General features: G+C 44.9%; 1 protein-coding gene across 1 annotated transcript in view; it reads left to right on the top strand.

Moving 5' to 3' along the window:
* Positions 1-17,455, top strand: part of LOC111153674 (solute carrier family 35 member F2) — a 49,105-nt gene extending 31,650 nt beyond the window's left edge. Inside the window, exons 2-8 of the mRNA XM_022512827.1 lie at positions 641-816; positions 4,138-4,265; positions 8,606-8,765; positions 9,825-9,981; positions 10,492-10,544; positions 11,797-11,951; positions 16,400-17,455. Of these exons, the coding sequence (XP_022368535.1) occupies positions 641-816; positions 4,138-4,265; positions 8,606-8,765; positions 9,825-9,981; positions 10,492-10,544; positions 11,797-11,951; positions 16,400-16,585 (1,015 nt within the window). The 3' untranslated portion in view covers positions 16,586-17,455. The remainder of the gene's footprint in view (positions 1-640; positions 817-4,137; positions 4,266-8,605; positions 8,766-9,824; positions 9,982-10,491; positions 10,545-11,796; positions 11,952-16,399) is intronic.
* Positions 17,456-18,769: the final 1,314 nt, after the last annotated feature.

Here is an 18,769-nt window from a genome sequence, read left to right on the forward strand (position 1 = left end):
GTCAGGATCTCAGGGTCGTGGGATCAAGCCCTGCATCAGGCTCTGCACTCAGTGGGGAGTCTGCTTGTGGGTCTCTCTCTACGCCTCCCCCCACTCATGCCTGCATGTGTGCGATGCTCACTCTCTCTCTCTAAAATAAATAAGCAATAAAACCTTCGAAAAGTCTTGATTCAAACCTGCAGGCAACCTTGAAAGCCATTGCTTCTTGAAGAAATCAAGTCTCCGGGAAAATGAAAGGTTGAGAAAGTGGTGAACACTTCATGCATGGGGAGAATTTAAAACTAGCGTCAACGTTTAAAAAAAAAGAAAAAATCACCCACATACTTTAAATGGTAGATGACATCACTTAGTAATCCAAACGATCTCTGTGTGGTCAGTGAAGGCGGGGAATATGTTTTTTGGTGGGAATGAGGGGGAAAATCAGAAATGTAAAAGAGCAAAGATAGAGTCTCTTGAAATACAAAACTTTCGTTTTAGTGCATGTGAAGTAAGCAATGAAGTGAACTGAAGAACCACCTGGGATAATTAGAATATTTCTTCGTGTTGAGCCTCTGTGTGTGTGTGTGTGTGTGTGTGTGTGTGTGTGTGTGTGTGTAAAGCTTAGTTGGGAGTTGTTCTGATTTTCTCCTTTATTTTCTAGGAATATCTTGAAGACAATTGCCCTGGGTCAGATGTTGTCCTTGTGCATATGCGGGACAGCCATCACCAGCCAGTTCCTGGCAGAAAAATACAAAGTGAACACCCCCATGCTCCAGAGCTTTATCAACTACTGCCTGCTGTTTCTCTTTTATACAGTGACTCTGGCGTTTCAGTCAGGTAGGTCAAATGTGAGGATGACCTTTTCAACAAATTATCTTCGTAAAAATGTTTTGGCTTCTAGATATTAAAAAAAATAAAATGAGGTAAAAACCAAGAACAGGAAACTGTTCTTCATAGAAGTTATTAGATAAGTATGAGACCCCTGAATGCTCTGAAAATTTATGGAGATTTAGGTATAATTCGGTGAAATTGTTGATTAAAACAGGTAGCTCCAAACTGTCCCAGTAGAAGTTGTCAAAATATAAAAAAGTGCTGGTGTGCCTGGCTGGCTTAGTGTGGGACTCTTGAGCCCCATATTGGGTGTAGAAATTACTTTAAGAAAATTAAAAAATTAAAATAAAAAAAACTGTAAATGCCATTACGAGTAAGGTTTTGTTTTTTTCTCCCGTGGTTGGTATTTAAGAGACAATACTAAACAGCCCTTAAAAAGAGCCTCACTCTCCAAAATATATATTTCCAGTTAAGTGGAACACTGGTTGCAGGTACATGAAGTCTGTGTCCTAAGGGAGACAAAGACAAGGAACTGGCAAGGAATTAACATCTTTATCGCTGGCTGGTTTTTGTTGTTGTTGTTGTTTTTTAAGGATATATCATTCTTGGGGCCTCTGAGTGATTCATTTGTTAAGCGTCTGACTTCGGCTCAGGTCCTGATCCCAGAGTCCTGGGATCAAGTCCCGCATCAGGCTCCCTGCTCGGCGGGGAGTCTGCTTCTCCCTCTCCCTCTGCTGCTCCCCCTGCTTGTGTTCCCTCTCCCACTGTCTCTCTCCCTCTGTGTCAAATAAATAAATAAAATCTTAAAAAAATAATTTATCATTCTTTTTAAAAAGATTTCATTATTATAGAGAGAGACGGAGAGTGTGTGCGTGTAAGCAGGGGATGGGGCAGAGGGAGAGAATCTCAAGCAGACCCCCTGCTGAACGAGGAGCCCGATGCGGGGCTCTATCTCACAACCCTGAGATCACAACGTCAGCCGAAACCAAGCGTCCGAGGCTTGCCTGACTGAGCCACCCAGATGCCTGAGTGAAGTTGTTTTAGAATCATTGTAGAAATATGATTTGTAGCTAACGACACAGAAAATGGGTAAAGCGAGATTCTGGTGGACACTTTCGTGCCAGGCATCATTTTAATTGATTAACTCACTTTGGTGATGTGTCACCTCACTCCCAGTGAAGCACGTGGGGATTAGTGTTACCCCCACTTTGCAGATGAGGAAACTGAGGCATGCAGCACTTAGGTAACGGGCCATGAGTCATGTAGGTAGGAACTGGAGCCGGATTCTGACCCAGCTAGGCTGCCTCTGGGCCCATCCTCTTACAACCGTTCCACACTGAGGGCTGCTAGTCATGACAGACGTCCTTCCCACGAGAGGAGGGCATGGCTTTTAAAAATAAATGAAATGAGATGGAACTTAGAAACGTGAAGACGATGGGTAACCCATCAACTGATCAGGAGGGGCAATACTTCCGTCTTCATCATTTTAAGGTGAATGATGAAGTCACCAATGCATGGGCTCCTGGGTGGCTCAGTGGGTTAAAGCCTCTGCTTTCGGCTCAGGTCATGATCCCGGGATCCTGGGATCCAGCCCCACATCGGGCTCTCTGCTCAGTGGGGAGCCTGCTTCCTCCTCTCTCTCTGCCTGCCTCTCTGCCTATTTGTGATCTCTGTCTGTCAAATAAAAAAAAAATTAAAAAAAGAATTCACCAGTGCTTGTGAATCCTTACGTCATATGAACCTTAACATGCACAATGGTATTCCAGTGTCGGGATAAGTGACTTTTTTTTTTTTTTTTTAAGATTTTATTTATTTATTTGAGAGAGAGAGCATGAAAGGAGAGAGGTCAGTGGGAGAAGCAGACTCCCTGCTGAGCAGGGAGCCCGATTCGGGACTCGATCCCAGGACTCCAGGATCATGACCCAAGCCGAAGGCAGACGCCCAACCAGCTGAGCCATCCAGGTGCCCTAACCGACTTATTTTTGAAAGAAAGTGGAAACCAGTTGGGGGAGAGGGGAAAATGTCTTAAGGGGAAAGTGCCAAATTTGGCAAGAGCTTAGGAATTGGAATTAGATGCATGGGTACATGGTCAATAGGGCTAGACTTTGCTCCTTTGTAGTATTGGCCTTTAGGGAGTCAGTGTGACTCGTAAGTATATCAGTGAGGTCCCCTGTGGGATGGTGGGTGGGTGTCTGCCATGTCATGTTGAGAAGACTGACTGTGTTTTCAGGATGTTCCTGCCAACTGGGTTTTAATAATAATCATTTGGCTATAATTCCCACTTGTAGGTTATTTTTACCATAAAGTCTTCTCATATACATGCTAATTATATATCTCCTGTCTGCTAACTTCTTCAAAGAATTGAATTGCCATTAACTTGAATAAGTAGAATTTGGGGGTAAAAGGTGTTTGTTCAGTGATGCCACCGAATCTTTTTTACGAACTTACCACTGACTTAATTTTCTCTGGAAAGCACATCTCTTCCAAAAGAATGACCACATGCAGATGTTAAATAGCCATTGAATTCATAAGAAAACATTTGATTTTTTAGGATAACCTGTAGCTTGTCAGGAATGACAGCATTCAAACCCATACCTGGTTATTATATTTCTGTTACAGTAGGAAATGAAATTTAACCCCTTTTCTCCTACTTACTTTCTCTTTGGTGGTTTCTTTCTTTCTTTCTTTTTTTTTTTTAAAGATTTTATTTATTTGACAGAGATCACAAGTAGGCAGAGAGGCAAAGAGAGAGGGGGGAAGCAGGCTCCCCGCTGAGGAGAGAGCCCGATGCGGGCCTCGATCCCAGGACCCTGAGATCATGACCTGAGCTGAAGGGAGAGGCTTTAACCCACTGAGCCACCCAGGCGCCCCTCTCTGGTGGTTTCTTTAAACCCTTGGTCTATGCGGACATCTTAGCTTGGGTCTTGTAATAGAAGAAATCTAACAACTTGCTAAACTCTCTTAGGCATTTTGGTTATGAATAATGGAAATTAGAAATGGCCACATTCAGGGCACCTGGGTGGCTCAGTCGTTGAGTATTTGCCTTTGGCTTGGGTCATGATCCCAGTGTACTGGGATTGAGCCCCACATCGGGCTCCCCACTTGGTGGGAAGCCTTCTTCTCCATCTCCCATTCCCCCTGCTTGTGTTCCATCTCTCGCTGTGTCTCTCTCTGTGAAATAAATAAATAAAATCTTTTTTTTTTTTTAAAGGAGTGACCACATTCAAAAGACATAGTAAACCTTTACTTCAACTCTTTAATCTTTAAATCGACGTGCATAACATCATTTTCAAGGCACATGTACCAACCCGGATTTCTTTCAACCAGGTAGCGATAACCTTTTATCCATCTTGAAGAGAAAATGGTGGAAGTACGTCCTGCTCGGGCTAGCAGATGTGGAAGCTAATTACCTGATCGTCAGAGCATACCAGTACACCACTCTCACCAGTGTCCAGGTGAGGGGCCCTCCTCTGACCCGTGTGGGTTTTTCAGCTTCAAGAGAAGAATCTGAACCCATATGTGCTAACCCAATTTTATGGAAAAGCCATTTCCTTGTAAAAAAACATAAACACAGTGGACGCTGTCTCTTTCTTCACGGAACATAGGTGCTAATGAGTAAAATTTCCCTGAATTAAAGAAAATGTATACAAGTTAATCAGTTCCCAAACTGCCAAAGCTGTTACGGAATTAAACAGTTGCTACCAAAATAAGCATAAATATTTAGTTGGCAATTGATGCTGTGCTGTTGACAAGAGTTCTTTTTTAAGTTTGTTTGAAGATGGCATATAAAGGGTATGTACTTTTGTGCCACAGAAAAGTGAATGTTTGCTAGGGAAGTAGATATTCGAGACAAAACGAGCCATTGGAGTCGTCAGAAGCAACCCTGTAGATATTTGGGGGTAGAGATTACGCACCTTGAGTAGCCAGAGGTAAAACTGATGTCCCTTTTCCTTTTTTAGGTTTATTCTTGCTGCATTGAAGGAAAAATGTTCCTGCAGAGCAGTACTTTTTAGCTAGGTGTTGAGGAAGACTGATTCAGTTGTCTTGATGTTAGCGAACTCTGGGCTGTATCATGACAGTGAGTCACCCCTGTGAACAACTAAGGTTTCCTGAAGGGAAGTGAGAGTGAGAGACTCCAATGCCAGGTTTAGTCTTCACAATTAATAAATTTGTAAGTTTTTTTTTTAAGGTTTTTATTTATCTGAGAAGGAGAGTGAGAGACAAAGAGAACATTAGCTGGGGTGAGGAGAAGGGGGAGAAGCAGACTCCCCGCTGAGCAGGGAGCCTAATGTGGGGCTCGATCCCAGGACCCTGAGATCATGACCTGAGCTGAAGGCAGACCCTTCACTGGCTGATCCACCCAGGTGCCCCTAAATTTGTAATTTTCTGATGTATCAGTTTTCTCACTGTATGAAACAGAGGTGTCCTTATCTCATCTCTGGAAAAATTAAAGTGTAATTAGACTTATTTTGCTTGGAAGATGTGAGGACTGTTGAAAATTCAGTACTTTCCCAATGTGAATATACATTAAATGCTACCATTATCTGAATGCATCATATTAAATATTTTCTCTTCCGTAACATCGTGCTAATCATGCTAAGATTGGCTTCAGCAGACCTTTTGGTTTGGGGAAATTAGAGTTAAGACAGATATCACAGGAGGCATGTAGGAAAACCCAGCATTCATAAAAATTAAAGCCAGGAGGTAGGGATGCTTGGGTGGCTCAGTGAGTTAAGCGTCTGCCTTCGTCTCAGGTCATAATTCTAGGGTCCTGGGATCAAGCCCCCACATCGGGCTCTCTGCTCAGCGGGCTCTCTGCTCTCTCTGCTGTTCCTCCTGCTTGTGATCTCTCTCTCTCTCTCTCTCTCTCTCTGACAAATAAATAAATAAAATCTTAAAAAAAAAAACAAACTGTTAAAACCAAGAGTTACCTAAAGGATCAAGTTCCTCACAAATAGGGTTACCTGTGCTTTTAGCTCTGGGTAATAAGCGTACACTTAAATAGAAGATGGCATTTCCTAGTCACATCTACCCTCCTCGTACACAATTACTTGATTATAATTTCCAGGAACTCTGGATGACCGATAATGACCAGTTTTGACTTGGTACAAGGTCTAAACGCAGCTAAGCAAAACCCTAACAGTTGGGTCTCTGACTGAGGTTCATGCTTTAGATTATTGAAAACAGTTTCTTCCATTCTAGCCTCTTAGAAAAACAAGCATTTGGTCGTCACAAGTTACGTGCTCTGGTCCTCTCAAGGAGTCCATGACCAAAAGGCCATCTGGCAGGCACAGCTCCCTGCTGAGGTGGTTCGGACTGTCCCTGGGGCTCTTCCAGATGATTCTCTACTTGAGTAAATTTGCAGTTTGGGGAGAAGGAAGGAAGTTGGGCTCTGGGGGTCTCTGAACCTCCACCTTAAGGATTCCTTTGCAGATGCTGGAGTGGCGACCATGGACGGAGTGTTTTACGGGAGGCTTACATCGTGCCTGTGGGCACCCTTTGGGCTAAGTTTCTGCCCCTGTGTCCTCCCGCTTTACCACTGTTCCTTCTTTTCCCCTCTGTTCCTTCCCCACCCACGGCCACCTTCTCCTCCGTTGGGCTGCTCTGTTCTTCCTAGAACACAGTGCTGTTTGACACCCCGTCCTCCATTCTCTAAGGCCTCCTTCTATCTCACTTTGTCCTTTCTGCTCCATGTCTAATAAAGTATTTCTAACAAAGTCTAACTCAGTTTTGTATCTGTGCCTCCCTCCGCTGGCTGTCTGACTTCATACCTTGCGGACTGTGGCTGGACAATAATTTTTTTTTTTAATTTATTTATTTGACAGACACAGCGAGAGAGGGAACACAAGCAGAGGGAGTGGGAGAGAGAGAAGTAGGCTTCCTGCCGAGCAGGGAGCCCAACGTGAGGCTTGATCCCAGGACCCTGGGATCATGACCTGAGACGAAGGGAGCTGCTTAACAGCTGAGCCACCCAGGGACCCCAATAATTTTTAAAGATTAAGTTAAATAGGGAGGCTCTTGAGACTGAACTCATCAAGGAGAAGACAGCCATCACCAAGAGTATGTAAGAAGGAGAGTCCATGTAGGTAGATGGCCCGGTGTGCTAGAGAGCAGATGAGAAGTGGAACTTTTGAACCTGTGAGATCATCTGGTCTGATCTCTTCATTTCCGGTTGTGACGCCAAGGAGGACTGGCCAGGGAGCATGGCGTAGGCAGGTCCCTTAGATGGCCACTCATGGCCCACCCCAAATTGTTGAAAATAGAGCACATTTCTTTTTAAGATTTTATTTATTTATTTATTTGACAGAGAGGGATCGAGAGAGCACAAACAAGGGAGCGGTAAGCAGAGGCAGAGAGAGAAGCAGGCTCCCCGCTGAGCAGGGAGCCCCACTCGGGGCTGGATCCCAGGACCCTGAGATCATGACCTGAGCCGAAGGCAGAGGCTTCACCGATGGAGCCCCCCAGGCGCCCCCAGAATAGAATAAATTTAAGTTCAATTTTAAGACACAATTTAAGGATAGGGAGTCTCCTGTGAGACTTTAGAGAGGGATCTTTTTTTATTTTTTTTTTACTTTTTTTTGTTTAAGGAACATCGTTTAGACTTTGTTAAGTCATTATGGCTGGATTGTGCTGGCGTCTTCCGGGACAGGCTGTTATCGTTTGCATCGTTTAATGGTCTGTTATTCAGGCTGGCTCCGTAAAGCACTTAGGGGATTGGAGCTCTGCAGCTGGAATAAATAACAAGGCGAGGTGCCCGTTCCCGCACCAGGCGCACCGGCCTCCAGGACTGACACCGCAGCAAAAGGCAATCAGTCAGCAGCCGGGGATGGGCTCGACGAGGCTGCGGGAGATTTAGGGCCTTGTCCAAAAGGAGACAGACACAGAGAGAATCCAAGTCAGGGTTAAAAAAAAAAAGAACAGGGGGAACGGTAAAGCAGGTTTGGGACTATTATTAGCATACGGAATATATTTTATCCTTGAATGTACTTCACATGATTTGTGAATTCAAGAATGGAGGGAATAAAATCTCCATTTTCCCCCCCTTAATCTTACAAGTGATTTTGAATTTGCTGTGATTTTTGGCATTGCCTAGTAGTCTGGCCATATTATTAGGCGTGGAGAGGGTTTTTCTGGACCCATGATCATTGGGTGATGGAGGAATATCGATTTGCTGTGAGCTATGGTGGGGTTGGCCCCTCTGTCAGGGAGATGGTGTCCTTGGGCTTTCTGAGAGTCTCCTGTTCCTCTCGGTGGCTCTTAGCCCAACAGCAGTTAAATACCTGCTTGTGTGACTATTTATTCTGTGTCTTTCTAGCCTTCTGTCTGCTCCTGAGGGCTTGGGCTGTGTCTCTCTCGTTCTCTGCACTCCAGCTCCTCTCCTAAGGTCTCCCCGACCTGAGGTGCAGAAGTACTGGTCGAGTGAGGGAGGGCAGGTCTGCCTGCTGGACGGGGGAAGAAACATGCGCTGGAGGGTAGAGATACAACACAGTCTATGAGACAGAATCCCTGGGGTCAGCCACTGGTTCTCCCGCTTCCAGCTGTGGGATTCGGAGCACCTCATTTAACCCAACTGCGCCTTGGTTTTCCTCATGTGTAAAATGGGGACCGTGGTTTCAGTCTCACAGGGCTGTGAAGATACAATGAGTCCATCCAGGGGAAGGTAAACCCGGGTAATCCCGGTAGATCGCCGTCGAGACATACCGGACGGGCAGGAATAAAGGCAGGCTCCGAGCACGAGTCACCCATGTTTTAGCTGGACAGAAGGCTCACGCTGTTTGTGTCTCCTTCCTTGCAGCTCTTGGACTGCTTTGGGATCCCTGTGTTGATGGCTCTCTCGTGGTTTATTCTTTACGCAAGATACAGAGCGACCCACTTCATCGCCGTGGCTGTCTGTCTGTTGGGTGTGGGGACGATGGTCGGTGCAGACATCCTGGCGGGGAGGGAGGACAATTCAGGTGAGGCTGCAGTCCTTCTGCTTCGGTCACAGAAAACAGTGTTGCTTGTGTTTTCGCTTCCGTATTGCAAAGCTCTACGGGAAAAGACGGAAGACATGTCTTGCTTAAACTGTCTTTTCAGTTTTATTTTCACATTTACTGGCTTCTGCTGTCGGGACACGGTCCACCAAGCATGCTTTGCATTCCTGCCCGCCCATCGTCCATGCTCCTTTTTGTCACACTAAATAGTTTTGTTTTGTCTCATGAGAGAGAAGTTTCTTTAAATATTTGCAATAATCCTCTTTTGGCCCATCCATTTGGATTAGTTACTGGAAAGCCTACTGTAGGGGCGCCTGGGTGGCTCAGTGGGTTAAGCCTCTGCCTTTGGCTCAGGTCATCTCAGGGTCCTGGGATTGAGCCCCGCATCGGGCTCTCTGCTCCACAAGGAGCCTGCTTCCCCCTCTCTCTGCCTGCCTCTCTGCCTACTTGTGATCTCTGTCTGTCAAATAAATAAAATCTTTAAAAAAAAGAAAGAAAGAAAAAGAAATCCTACTGTAGATTCATGGCTCTTTATCAGAAGGAAGCTTCTGTCCACTGGGTGACTGACCTCTTTCCAGTTGCTCCGTGAATGAGAACACTTGGACTTCCTTCGGGTCAAAGTTCGGATGATGCTATAAAATCTAAATATGGTGTCTGAGTCTACCTAGTCTACAAGTGACTTCACGGTGTCCTTGGATTGAGAGAAGACGACCTTGACTACCTAGCTTCCTTCCCTGTAGCTTTAGTTAATTCCCTTCCCTAAATTCCATTAATTTCTTTGTCATAGAATCATTTCCTAAGGCCTTAACATTATCCGTCTTCCAGTCGCGTCATCTCCCGAGGGGTCAGAATATGAAAAATCACGGCAGAATTATGCCAGAAAGTGAGAGGAGTAAGAGTCTTTAAACTTCTAGAAACCAGGGTCTCCCCTTCTGTAAAATCTTATTCAAATGGATGTGAACCAGATCAACTCCTAGAACCAGGCGAGAAGGGTCCCCTCTCTTATCGCTGTGTACCTTTTTGTGTCTTGTCTTCCTGTAGGCAGTAACGTCCTGATTGGTGACATCTTGGTCCTTCTAGGCGCTTCCCTCTATGCTGTGTCTAACGTGTGTGAAGAGTACGTTGTGAAGAAGCTGAGCAGACAGGAGTTTTTAGGGATGGTGGGCTTATTCGGAACAGTGATCAGCGGCATACAGCTGTAAGAGTCTAAAGTCTCCCTTCAAAACAAAATAAGCCCATCTGTGGTACACGAGTCCTTTCCAGCTACCGACATTCATTGTGGTTTGGCCCAGATTCCCATGTGAAATCAGCAGCTGGCTAACGATTAGAAGATTGTTGAAATATCGAGAATCACACCTTGTTTTCTTACGTGCTCGTGAGGCTTAGGATTTCTGCTTACGGTGTGGTATAGGCAGTCCCAGTACAGACTTTATTTTTCAGTTATTAACAGAAGATATTAACTCCCTGTTCAAATGGAAAGCATAATCTCATGCTGGGTGCTATTTGAAAAGTGCCTCGAAGGGCCTTGAGCATGTTTGTGGGCTCCTTTGTTTTTATTCGTTGTCATTTATCTTAAAGATACTTATTTTTATACACTAAGAAAAATTTAAAACTCAACATAATTCCTCACCTTAGCTGGAGGAGAGCACCTAAAATGCCTATAAGCTAGTGACAATGAGTTTGTGGTTCTCTCTGGTTTTGCTCTCAGGTTGATCGTGGAATATAAGGATATCGCCGGCATTCCGTGGGACTGGAAGATCGGTATGTACATACGTGGTCTTCCTCTGAGTCAGTAGCCTTTCCTCTTGAGTGACAAAAGTACACGTCGAGAAATAAATACTTCATTTACGTAATATTAAACCATTTCTGTAAAATCACAGAGCAGTGTGGTACCCAGAGGTCTCCAGGGTTTTACATTGAGTTTTCCCTGAGAACTCGTAAATAAACCTTCACAGGAGTTAATTCTTAATCTTTACCCCCAGGAAGAGCTTTTCTTTACCAGGAATTCTGAACAAGACCAACTGACCTTTGGTCACACTCACTTTGCATTAGGTCTGCGTCGCGAGTCCTCAAACCTCGTTTGAAGGTTGTCTGCTCCATGTAATTCGTGAAACATTAACCCCAATACTCTGACGGCGTGGAATCACCCACCGCCTTCCGTATGACTCTCACCTGACGTTCCTGGGCATCTGCACAAACAAACAATGTAGCAAATAGTGAGGGAACGGTTAGGAAGGACTCCTCCAACCTTATTTAATGATGGGTGGAAGGAAGTTAGAAACAGTCCGTGAAATGTCATGAAGTTTGTAGGCTGTGCTTACATAATTTGATTCAGTTAAAGAACTTGGCTTGTGAGAGTGTGAGCGAGTGTGCGTGAATGTGAGTGAGTGTGAGTGGGGGTGTGTTGAGTCTGGGGGTGGGATTGAAGGAGTGGTTGCAAAGCTGAGCAGTCACTAGCTGTGCCCTGAAGAGGATGGTCATACCGTGCTTTTGGAGAGCGCTGAATTTAGTGACGTGAGCACAAGGTAATGAGCATAAGCTGCCTTTGGTGACTAAAAATGCTTTATTCTGAATCCAGTGACACGAATCATGCCAACCATTGAACCATATAAAAGCAAACGAAAGACAATGGTGATTTTTCTTGATAGTGATTCTGCTTTTATTGACCTTTTATCACAGCATCACGCTCTCTGGGGTGGGCGGTTGGGGCCAGTGATGAGAGCTGCTGAACCATTCACACCATGAGCAAGTCCCCACGGACTTCACCATCGAACACCTTGTTGTGATTTTGAAGTCCTTCCTCGGTGTCTGTCGTATCTTGTTATTATTATGACTATTTTTTTCCCCTGAGGGCTTTCTGTACCTCATTTGCAATGCTGAGCGTTAGCAAGTGGCTCTGTAGAGAGTTTGTGGAAGGGCCAGGGAATTGTAGATGGCAGCCAAGCCTTAAAAGGGTCTTTGCCTTCTGATTTCTTCCTGTAATGTTAGCTGTTACACTTTGCTTTTTCTGCAGCTCTGCTGTTTGTGGCGTTTGCCCTCTCTATGTTTTGCCTGTACAGCTTCATGCCACTAGTGATTAAAGTCACCAGTGCCACCTCTGTGAACTTGGGCATCCTGACGGCCGACCTCTACAGTCTTTTCTTTGGACTCTTTCTGTTTGGCTATAAGGTAAGCAAATAGATCGTGTTCAAATAGGAGCACTTGCTTGGCCTAAAAGAAGCTGTGGGTGTCTTTACTGTTTTAGATCCACAAATAAAACCTCATCTTTTTGGGCAACAATCTCATTGGACGATCTGCACTCCACGCAAATAGAATCATGTTCATAATATAATAAGTTTTGATGTTATAGACTTCTGAAAGGGTCTTGGGTACCTTCAAGGTCTTGGGAGTGCACTTTGAGAACTGCTACCTTGGAAATCTGTCTTTCTTAAGTATACCTTCAGTAAATGCTTGTCGATGAGCTTGCTATCCCAGTTATTTGAACAAATACCGAGAATGTTGGCTGTTGCTTGATACTTTTAGTTTCATTTGGGGACAGCAAATACATTTCTTTGTCCTTGTAGAATTTTATACCCAGGCAGAAATTGCTTGGCACTGTTTTACACTATTCCCAGGAATTGGCCATGAACTCACAGAGCCTCGTTAAGTGGGTTCTCAGAAATTTCTGCTTAAGAAATATAAACCATTTGCCTTACATATGAAAGGAACTTGGTGTTATCTTTACAAACTTGGTGGTTAAGGTGTTCCTGAACTTAGACTGAAAGAGTATTTGTAACTTTTTGTTGCATCATTAAAAAGTAACAAATGTCAGAGTGAATCAGAGAAGTGACCTGACAGGCCTAGATTTTTAAAAATTTATTATTATTATTATTTTAAAGATTTTACTTATTTATTTGACAGACAGAGATCACAGGTAGGCAGAGAGAGAGAGAGAGAGAGAGGAGGAAGCAGGTTCTCCACTGAGCGGAGAGCCCAACGCGGGCTTGATCCCAGGACCCTGAGATCATGACCCAAGCCGAGGCAGAGGCTTCAACCCACTGAGCCACCCAGGCGCCCCTATTATTTTTTTTTTTAATGAGAACAGTTGCCAAGGGCTACAAAATGAGCCTTAAAAGTGAGCTGTGGTGCTGTGCTTGCATTTCACATGGCTGCCACCAGGAGGCGATGTTGTTTCTATTCTGCAGTTAAGCTTAATGGTTATAGGTTATCTATGTAAAGTAGGACCCCACTCACCTGTGCGTTTTCTTTTCTTTTTTTTTTTTTTTTAAAGATTTTATTTATTTATTTGACAGAGAGAGATCACAAGTAAACGGAGAGGCAGGCAGAGAGAGAGAGAGAGAGAGAGAGAGAGAGAGAGAGAGAGGAGGAAGCAGGCTTCTTGCTGAGCAGAGAGCCCGATGCGGGACTCGATCCCAGGACCCTGAGATCATGACCTGAGCCGAAGGCAGCGGCTTAACCCACTGAGCCACCCAGGCGCCCCTGTGCGTTTTCTTTTTAAACCAAATATATTGATTTAGCTTTAGTAATTTAATTTCTTCTAAGTAAAATACTATCCTAGCGGGAAGGAGGAAGTAAGGTTAAAGAAAGAAAAGCTTTTAAAATACACCTGCCACTACCTGTTATAAGCTCCTTTCCTGTAGATATTTGCTCTTTAACTGCTCTTAACTTGGACATGAAAAACCTTTTTGTATTTCATTTTTTTGACCATATAACTTTAAACCGTTATTCTCAAAATTAGAGCATGCGAACGTTAAATTCCTTCTCCGTTCTTTTGGTTTATGTTTCTTTGTCCCTGCATGTCTCTTAACCCAGATCAGATTTGATTGTTTTTGTTCAAAGGCCATTTCAAGACTTGTAGAGCAAAGAGTGGGTCTGCTGTGATCTTCAGAGTAAGTTATAGAGGTGGGAAACCATTCAGAGCTTAAAGAAGATACCTAGCGCTTAAAAAAAGTTATTTAAAGATTTTATTTATTTATTCATGAGAGGTAGAGAGAGACAGAGGGAGAAGCCAACTCCCCATGGAGCAGGGAGCCCGACATGGGACTCGATTGTAGGACCCTGAGAGATCATGACCTGAGCTGAAGGCAAATTCTTAACCTACTGAGCCACCCAGGTGCTCAATACCTAGCATTTTAGAAGCAGTTTTTAAAGGCAGTTATAAGCCCAGTATACCACCAATTCTTAAAATTGTAGTTTCTAAAATAACCTTGGCTCTGATTTTTAAAATCCACAGTTGAAAAGTTTAAAAATTTCTGCACTCCTCAGTGTCAGACTCTGCCTCTTTTGGAATTGATCTTGAGTAAATACTTACTGACCAGAGTAGCCACAAGAAACTTCCAGTATAGATCCTGACACAAACAGTAGAATTAAAAAAAAGAAAAAAAAAAAAAAGAAAGAAAAGAAAAAAAAAGATTGAGAAGAAGGAAGAGAAAGGCTAGAGCCTCTAATTCAGGAGACTTCCCTCATTCCCTCAGAGTCTCTCCCTTCTAAGAGAAATGACTCCATTTAATCACCTGGTTCTTAAGAGGATCCAACCATTTAAAACCACCAAACCAAACAGGACATGTTTTGAACAAGTTATGTTCCCTACAGGTAACAGTAAACCTTTTATAGGAGGGCATAGATACCGACTTTATAATACTGACTTTGAAAGTTAAGGGTAATCTAAATAGGTTTAATTTTCCCTAATAGTCTCTGAATCTTCTTTTTCCCCAACAAATATTTATTAAATGCCAGCTGTGTTTGGCCATGCTTGTGAGGACCATGCTTGGTTTGGATCCAAGAACTAAAGCCAGGTTGGGGTGTCAAGCCAAGCTTGACTCGCGTCATTATCATTGACTCTGCACTGAATCTGGTGAAGGCTTTCCTCCTTTGGGGAAGGCTGTGGCTCTTCCATTCCTTAAAGATATCTAAAGGCTTAAGGTTAAAAAGTGATTGAGCATTTTTAGAAAATAAACGTGCAGAAGCCAGTGGTGACTCAGAGAAGCCCGGAGATGACCAGGACTGTACATAATACTCATTTCAAAACTCTATTTAGTTCCTCCTGCTACTTTTTGGAGTGTATCTTGTTCTTTCTCCTCTCTCCCCCTCTTCTTTCCTTTCCCAGTCTGTTATGTTTTCTTATCGTTTTTCTTTATCACCTTCTTATTAGAACTCTTTTTAGGCATTAGTACTCTTTGGGGCATACTTTGAAATCTTAAGTGAATTAAACATTTGTTGGCTTGAATAAAATAGCATGCTCCATTCTTTTTTTTTTTTTAATTAAGATTTTATTTATTTATCTGAGAGAGCACAAGTGGTAGGGAGGGTAGAGGGAGAGGGAGACTCCCTACTGAGTGGAGATTCTAAAGCGGGGCTCAACCCCATAACCCCGAGATCATGACCTGAGCAGAAGTCAGACGCTTAACTGACTGAGCCACCAAGCACCCCCAGCATCCTCCATTCTTAACTTTGAAATCAGGTTAGCAGGACCACTCATAAATTTGAGTGGTCATAAATTTGCTCATAAAATTTGCTCATAAATTTGCTCATAAAATTGCTTGTACCAAGAAAAAAAAATGATCCTGGGCGTTTAATTGCACATTAATTATGTTACATAGTTTCCTTAATTTTTACTACATCATCCTTGGTCAGTCTTCAGCTCTTCTCTTTCTTTCTTTGATCTTTCATGCTGTTAAAAACAATTATTATTTTCCTTAATACTTGAACTTTTGTCTGGATCCTCCATTCAAATAAGAGCAAATATGCAAAGTGCATATTATTATTTATTCAAACTTTGGGGTATGTCAGAAGGCCGTTTTTCAGTAATAATAAACAGTGAATTAGTGTTTTTGTCGTCACTGCATTTTATTCTGGGTGTTTGTTTTCCTAACAGAGGGGGCGGGAGAAGGTCACCAGAAACTCTGTCCATCCTTATGGTGTGTTTGTCAAAATGGGCTCTCGCTGCAGTTGGTCCTTCCGGAAGCCCAGGTGGTGGGAGGCTCACCCACAAGGCTCCGCGCCCTGGGCTTGTCCGACTGCACTTCACACCAGTGACCTCTTGGGGTTTGAGACTTTTCCAAAAAATGATGTTCTTCAAGCTCTAAAAATCTTACCTGCTCGGTCCACCATAAATCTGATTGTGTTACCCTTGTCTACCGAAAGAAGATAATTTATTAAATTTTAACAAGCTGGATTTTATCGCATTCGCATGCACGAAGGGTTGTGGAGAACTTTTCTTCTCTGTTCGCCCACATTTAATCCTGGGTCCTGTGTTTCTCTGTTTCATAGCCACATTACAAGCAGGGCTTAGGGTCTTAGATTGGCTCTCTCCTGGTGTCTGGGCTGACCTCTGATGGTCTGCACTGAGTGGGGCTGGTTGCAGGGTGGAGGTCCAGCTGGGCGTAACCCAGAGAAAGGCAGAAGTTCCGTTTCCTAGAGACGCAGGGATCGGCTGATGGGGCAGGTGATGCCCGAGACCGTGTCTTCACGCGCACGTGCACCGGAGGGTTTAGGGGTGTCGGCGTCTCCTTAGGCAGCTTCCAGAAACAAAGGTCACGAGAACGCGTGGTTGGCCCAGGGCAGCAGCCGGCCTGCGTCTGCCAGAGACCACAGCCCCCCGCCTGTTCTCCTCCTAGTTCTCCGGGCTCTACATCCTGTCCTTCACCGTCATCATGGTGGGCTTCGTGCTGTACTGCTCCACCCCGACGCGCACGGCTGAGCCGGCGGACAGCGACGTGCCGCCCGTCACCAGCATCGGCATCGACAACCTGGGGCTGAAGTTGGAGGAGAACCTGCCGGAGACCCACTCCGCCGCCTTGTAGCTGGAGAGGAAGACGCCGAGCGTGGGCACCCGAGGCTTCCTGGGAAACCGGGGGCCGTCGCTGGGAGGCGGCAGAGCCTGCTAGGGGCAGAGGGGACTCTTGGAAAATTATTGGGGGGGCGAGCCCTGCGACATTGGATTGGAGCCAGTGGTTAGATTTTACAAAGGAATAGAAAATAATGCATCAAAACTAGAAATCCGAAAATAGAGCAGAAGCTGAGGTGGGTAGGATCGTGTGTCTGTGGGTTTGAGGACCAGTGCCAGGTCGTGCCAGGGAGACAGGGTGCGCGCCACGCTGGGGTCTTGGAGGCACCCGAGGGAAAGCCTGGTGGGGCCAATACCCAGGCGTGATCCAGCCTCAGGGCGCAGCCACAAGCGGGCTGTCCTGGCGGGAGTGGGGGCAGTCCAGGCCAGTTTGGGACGGGGAGAAGCCTTCCACAGTTGGAGGCCTCTGGGTGTTTTGTCTTGCTGAGGTCGTCCTCGTCCGCAAGCCCTGTGGCCCACCATGGGGTCTGATGATTGATTGCATATGGCAGGAACTGGGGTGGGGTAGCCCTTGAGAAAGACTGGGATACCATTGTGAGCACCATCCAGGCAGGAAAGAGGGGTGGTGCGGTAGACCTGGGGACCCTCTGTCCGTTGTTTGAAGAGGACAGTGCATGGCTTCTCACCGAGGATTTGTAAGGTGCCGTGAAATTTTTACGATACTTCTTCAATTCACAGTGTGAATGTATAGCATCATCATGATTATCCACGACCATGCTGCCACTTTGCAAAAACTGTAAACTCTACGTAAACATTTTTTAATGTAATAAAGAAATTGAGGGTAACTGTTCATGTGATTAAAAGATTTTGATTTCATGGCAATACATTCGTTTTGTGGTTTCTTTGATGAACCCATTCCCCTTCTGGATTTTTAAATGACTTTATATAGTCAACATGTCTTCCTGTCCAGCTTCTCAGAATCATGTCTTCGGTGAGCTGTGGCAGACCTACCGGGGTTATGTTGGGATGGAGGGGAAGTCAGAGGGAGCCCACAGATCATTTGCTGGAAGAAACTTTTTAAAATTCTGAATTCCCTTAATTTTTTCTTTTCCTTTTTTTTTTTTTTTAAGTTTTTTGAGTGAAATAACTTTTGTCTGCAGCCCATTAAAACTGATGTTTGATTTTCACTGTGTATCATTCACGGCTGCCAATGAATGGGAAAAGGTTAGGTTGCTGTGTTTCGCCTTTGGGTTCATTCCATTTGGATGAACACGTTATTTCTTAAACACCCTGCCGAGGAACAAACCTGTGTGCGCGGGGTGACGTGAAGAGCCTGAGGTGATGGCACCCCACGTGCGTGTCAAGTCTGAGCTCAACCGTCATCTCTTGCTCTGAAGCCTTTCTCAGGCTGTCAGGCCCCCTTTCCTCTAGGTTCCCAGGGCCCTTGTTCATATGTTCCTTGTTGCACTTATGGAGTGCTTGCTGTTTACCTGCCGTTCCTCGCCACTGGCTGAGCTCTTCAAGGTCAACCGTGGTCTCTATTCATCTTTCTAGACCTCTTTTTGTCTCACTTCTTGGGCATTTAGTTACTTTTAAAAAAGATTTTGTTAATTTACTGGAGAAAGAGAGCAAGCGGGAGCAGCGGGGTGGGGCGAAGGGAGAGGGAGAAGCAGACTCCTCAGCCAAACAGGGAGCTCGATGCAAGGCTCGACCCCAGCACCCTGAGATCTCTACCTGAGCTGAAGGCAGACTGAGCCACCCAGGCGCCCCCTTGGACATTTATTAAATGAACTTTGTCTCTGGCTGCAGTTCAGAACATTTAAGGGGAGACTGACCAAAAGTAAGGCGTTTTATGCAGATATATGTGCGCAGTGTTAATCTCACCCTGCTTGGCTCTTTCCCCTCATCCCCCTAAACCCAGTGTTTTTTCTCCTCACCTGCTCCCTCTGGAGAGGGGCGAAGGAGTTCAACCCTGAGCATCCTAAATCAAAACTTAGAATTTATGGGGCGCCTGGGTGGCTCAGCGGGTTAAAGCCTCTGCCTTCGGCTCGGGTCGTGATCCCGGGGTCCTGGGATCGAGCCCCGCATCAGGCTCTCTGCTCGGCGGGGAGCCTGCTTCCCCCTCTCTCTCTGCCTGTCTCTCTGCCTACTTGTGATCTCTGTCTGTCAAATAAATAAATAAAATATTTTAAAGAGAAAA

This window comes from Enhydra lutris, unplaced genomic scaffold (genome assembly GCF_002288905.1).
Source record: "Enhydra lutris kenyoni isolate GAN:26980312 unplaced genomic scaffold, ASM228890v2 scaffoldscaffold34, whole genome shotgun sequence".
In the NCBI taxonomy this organism is placed as follows: Eukaryota; Metazoa; Chordata; class Mammalia; order Carnivora; family Mustelidae; genus Enhydra; species Enhydra lutris.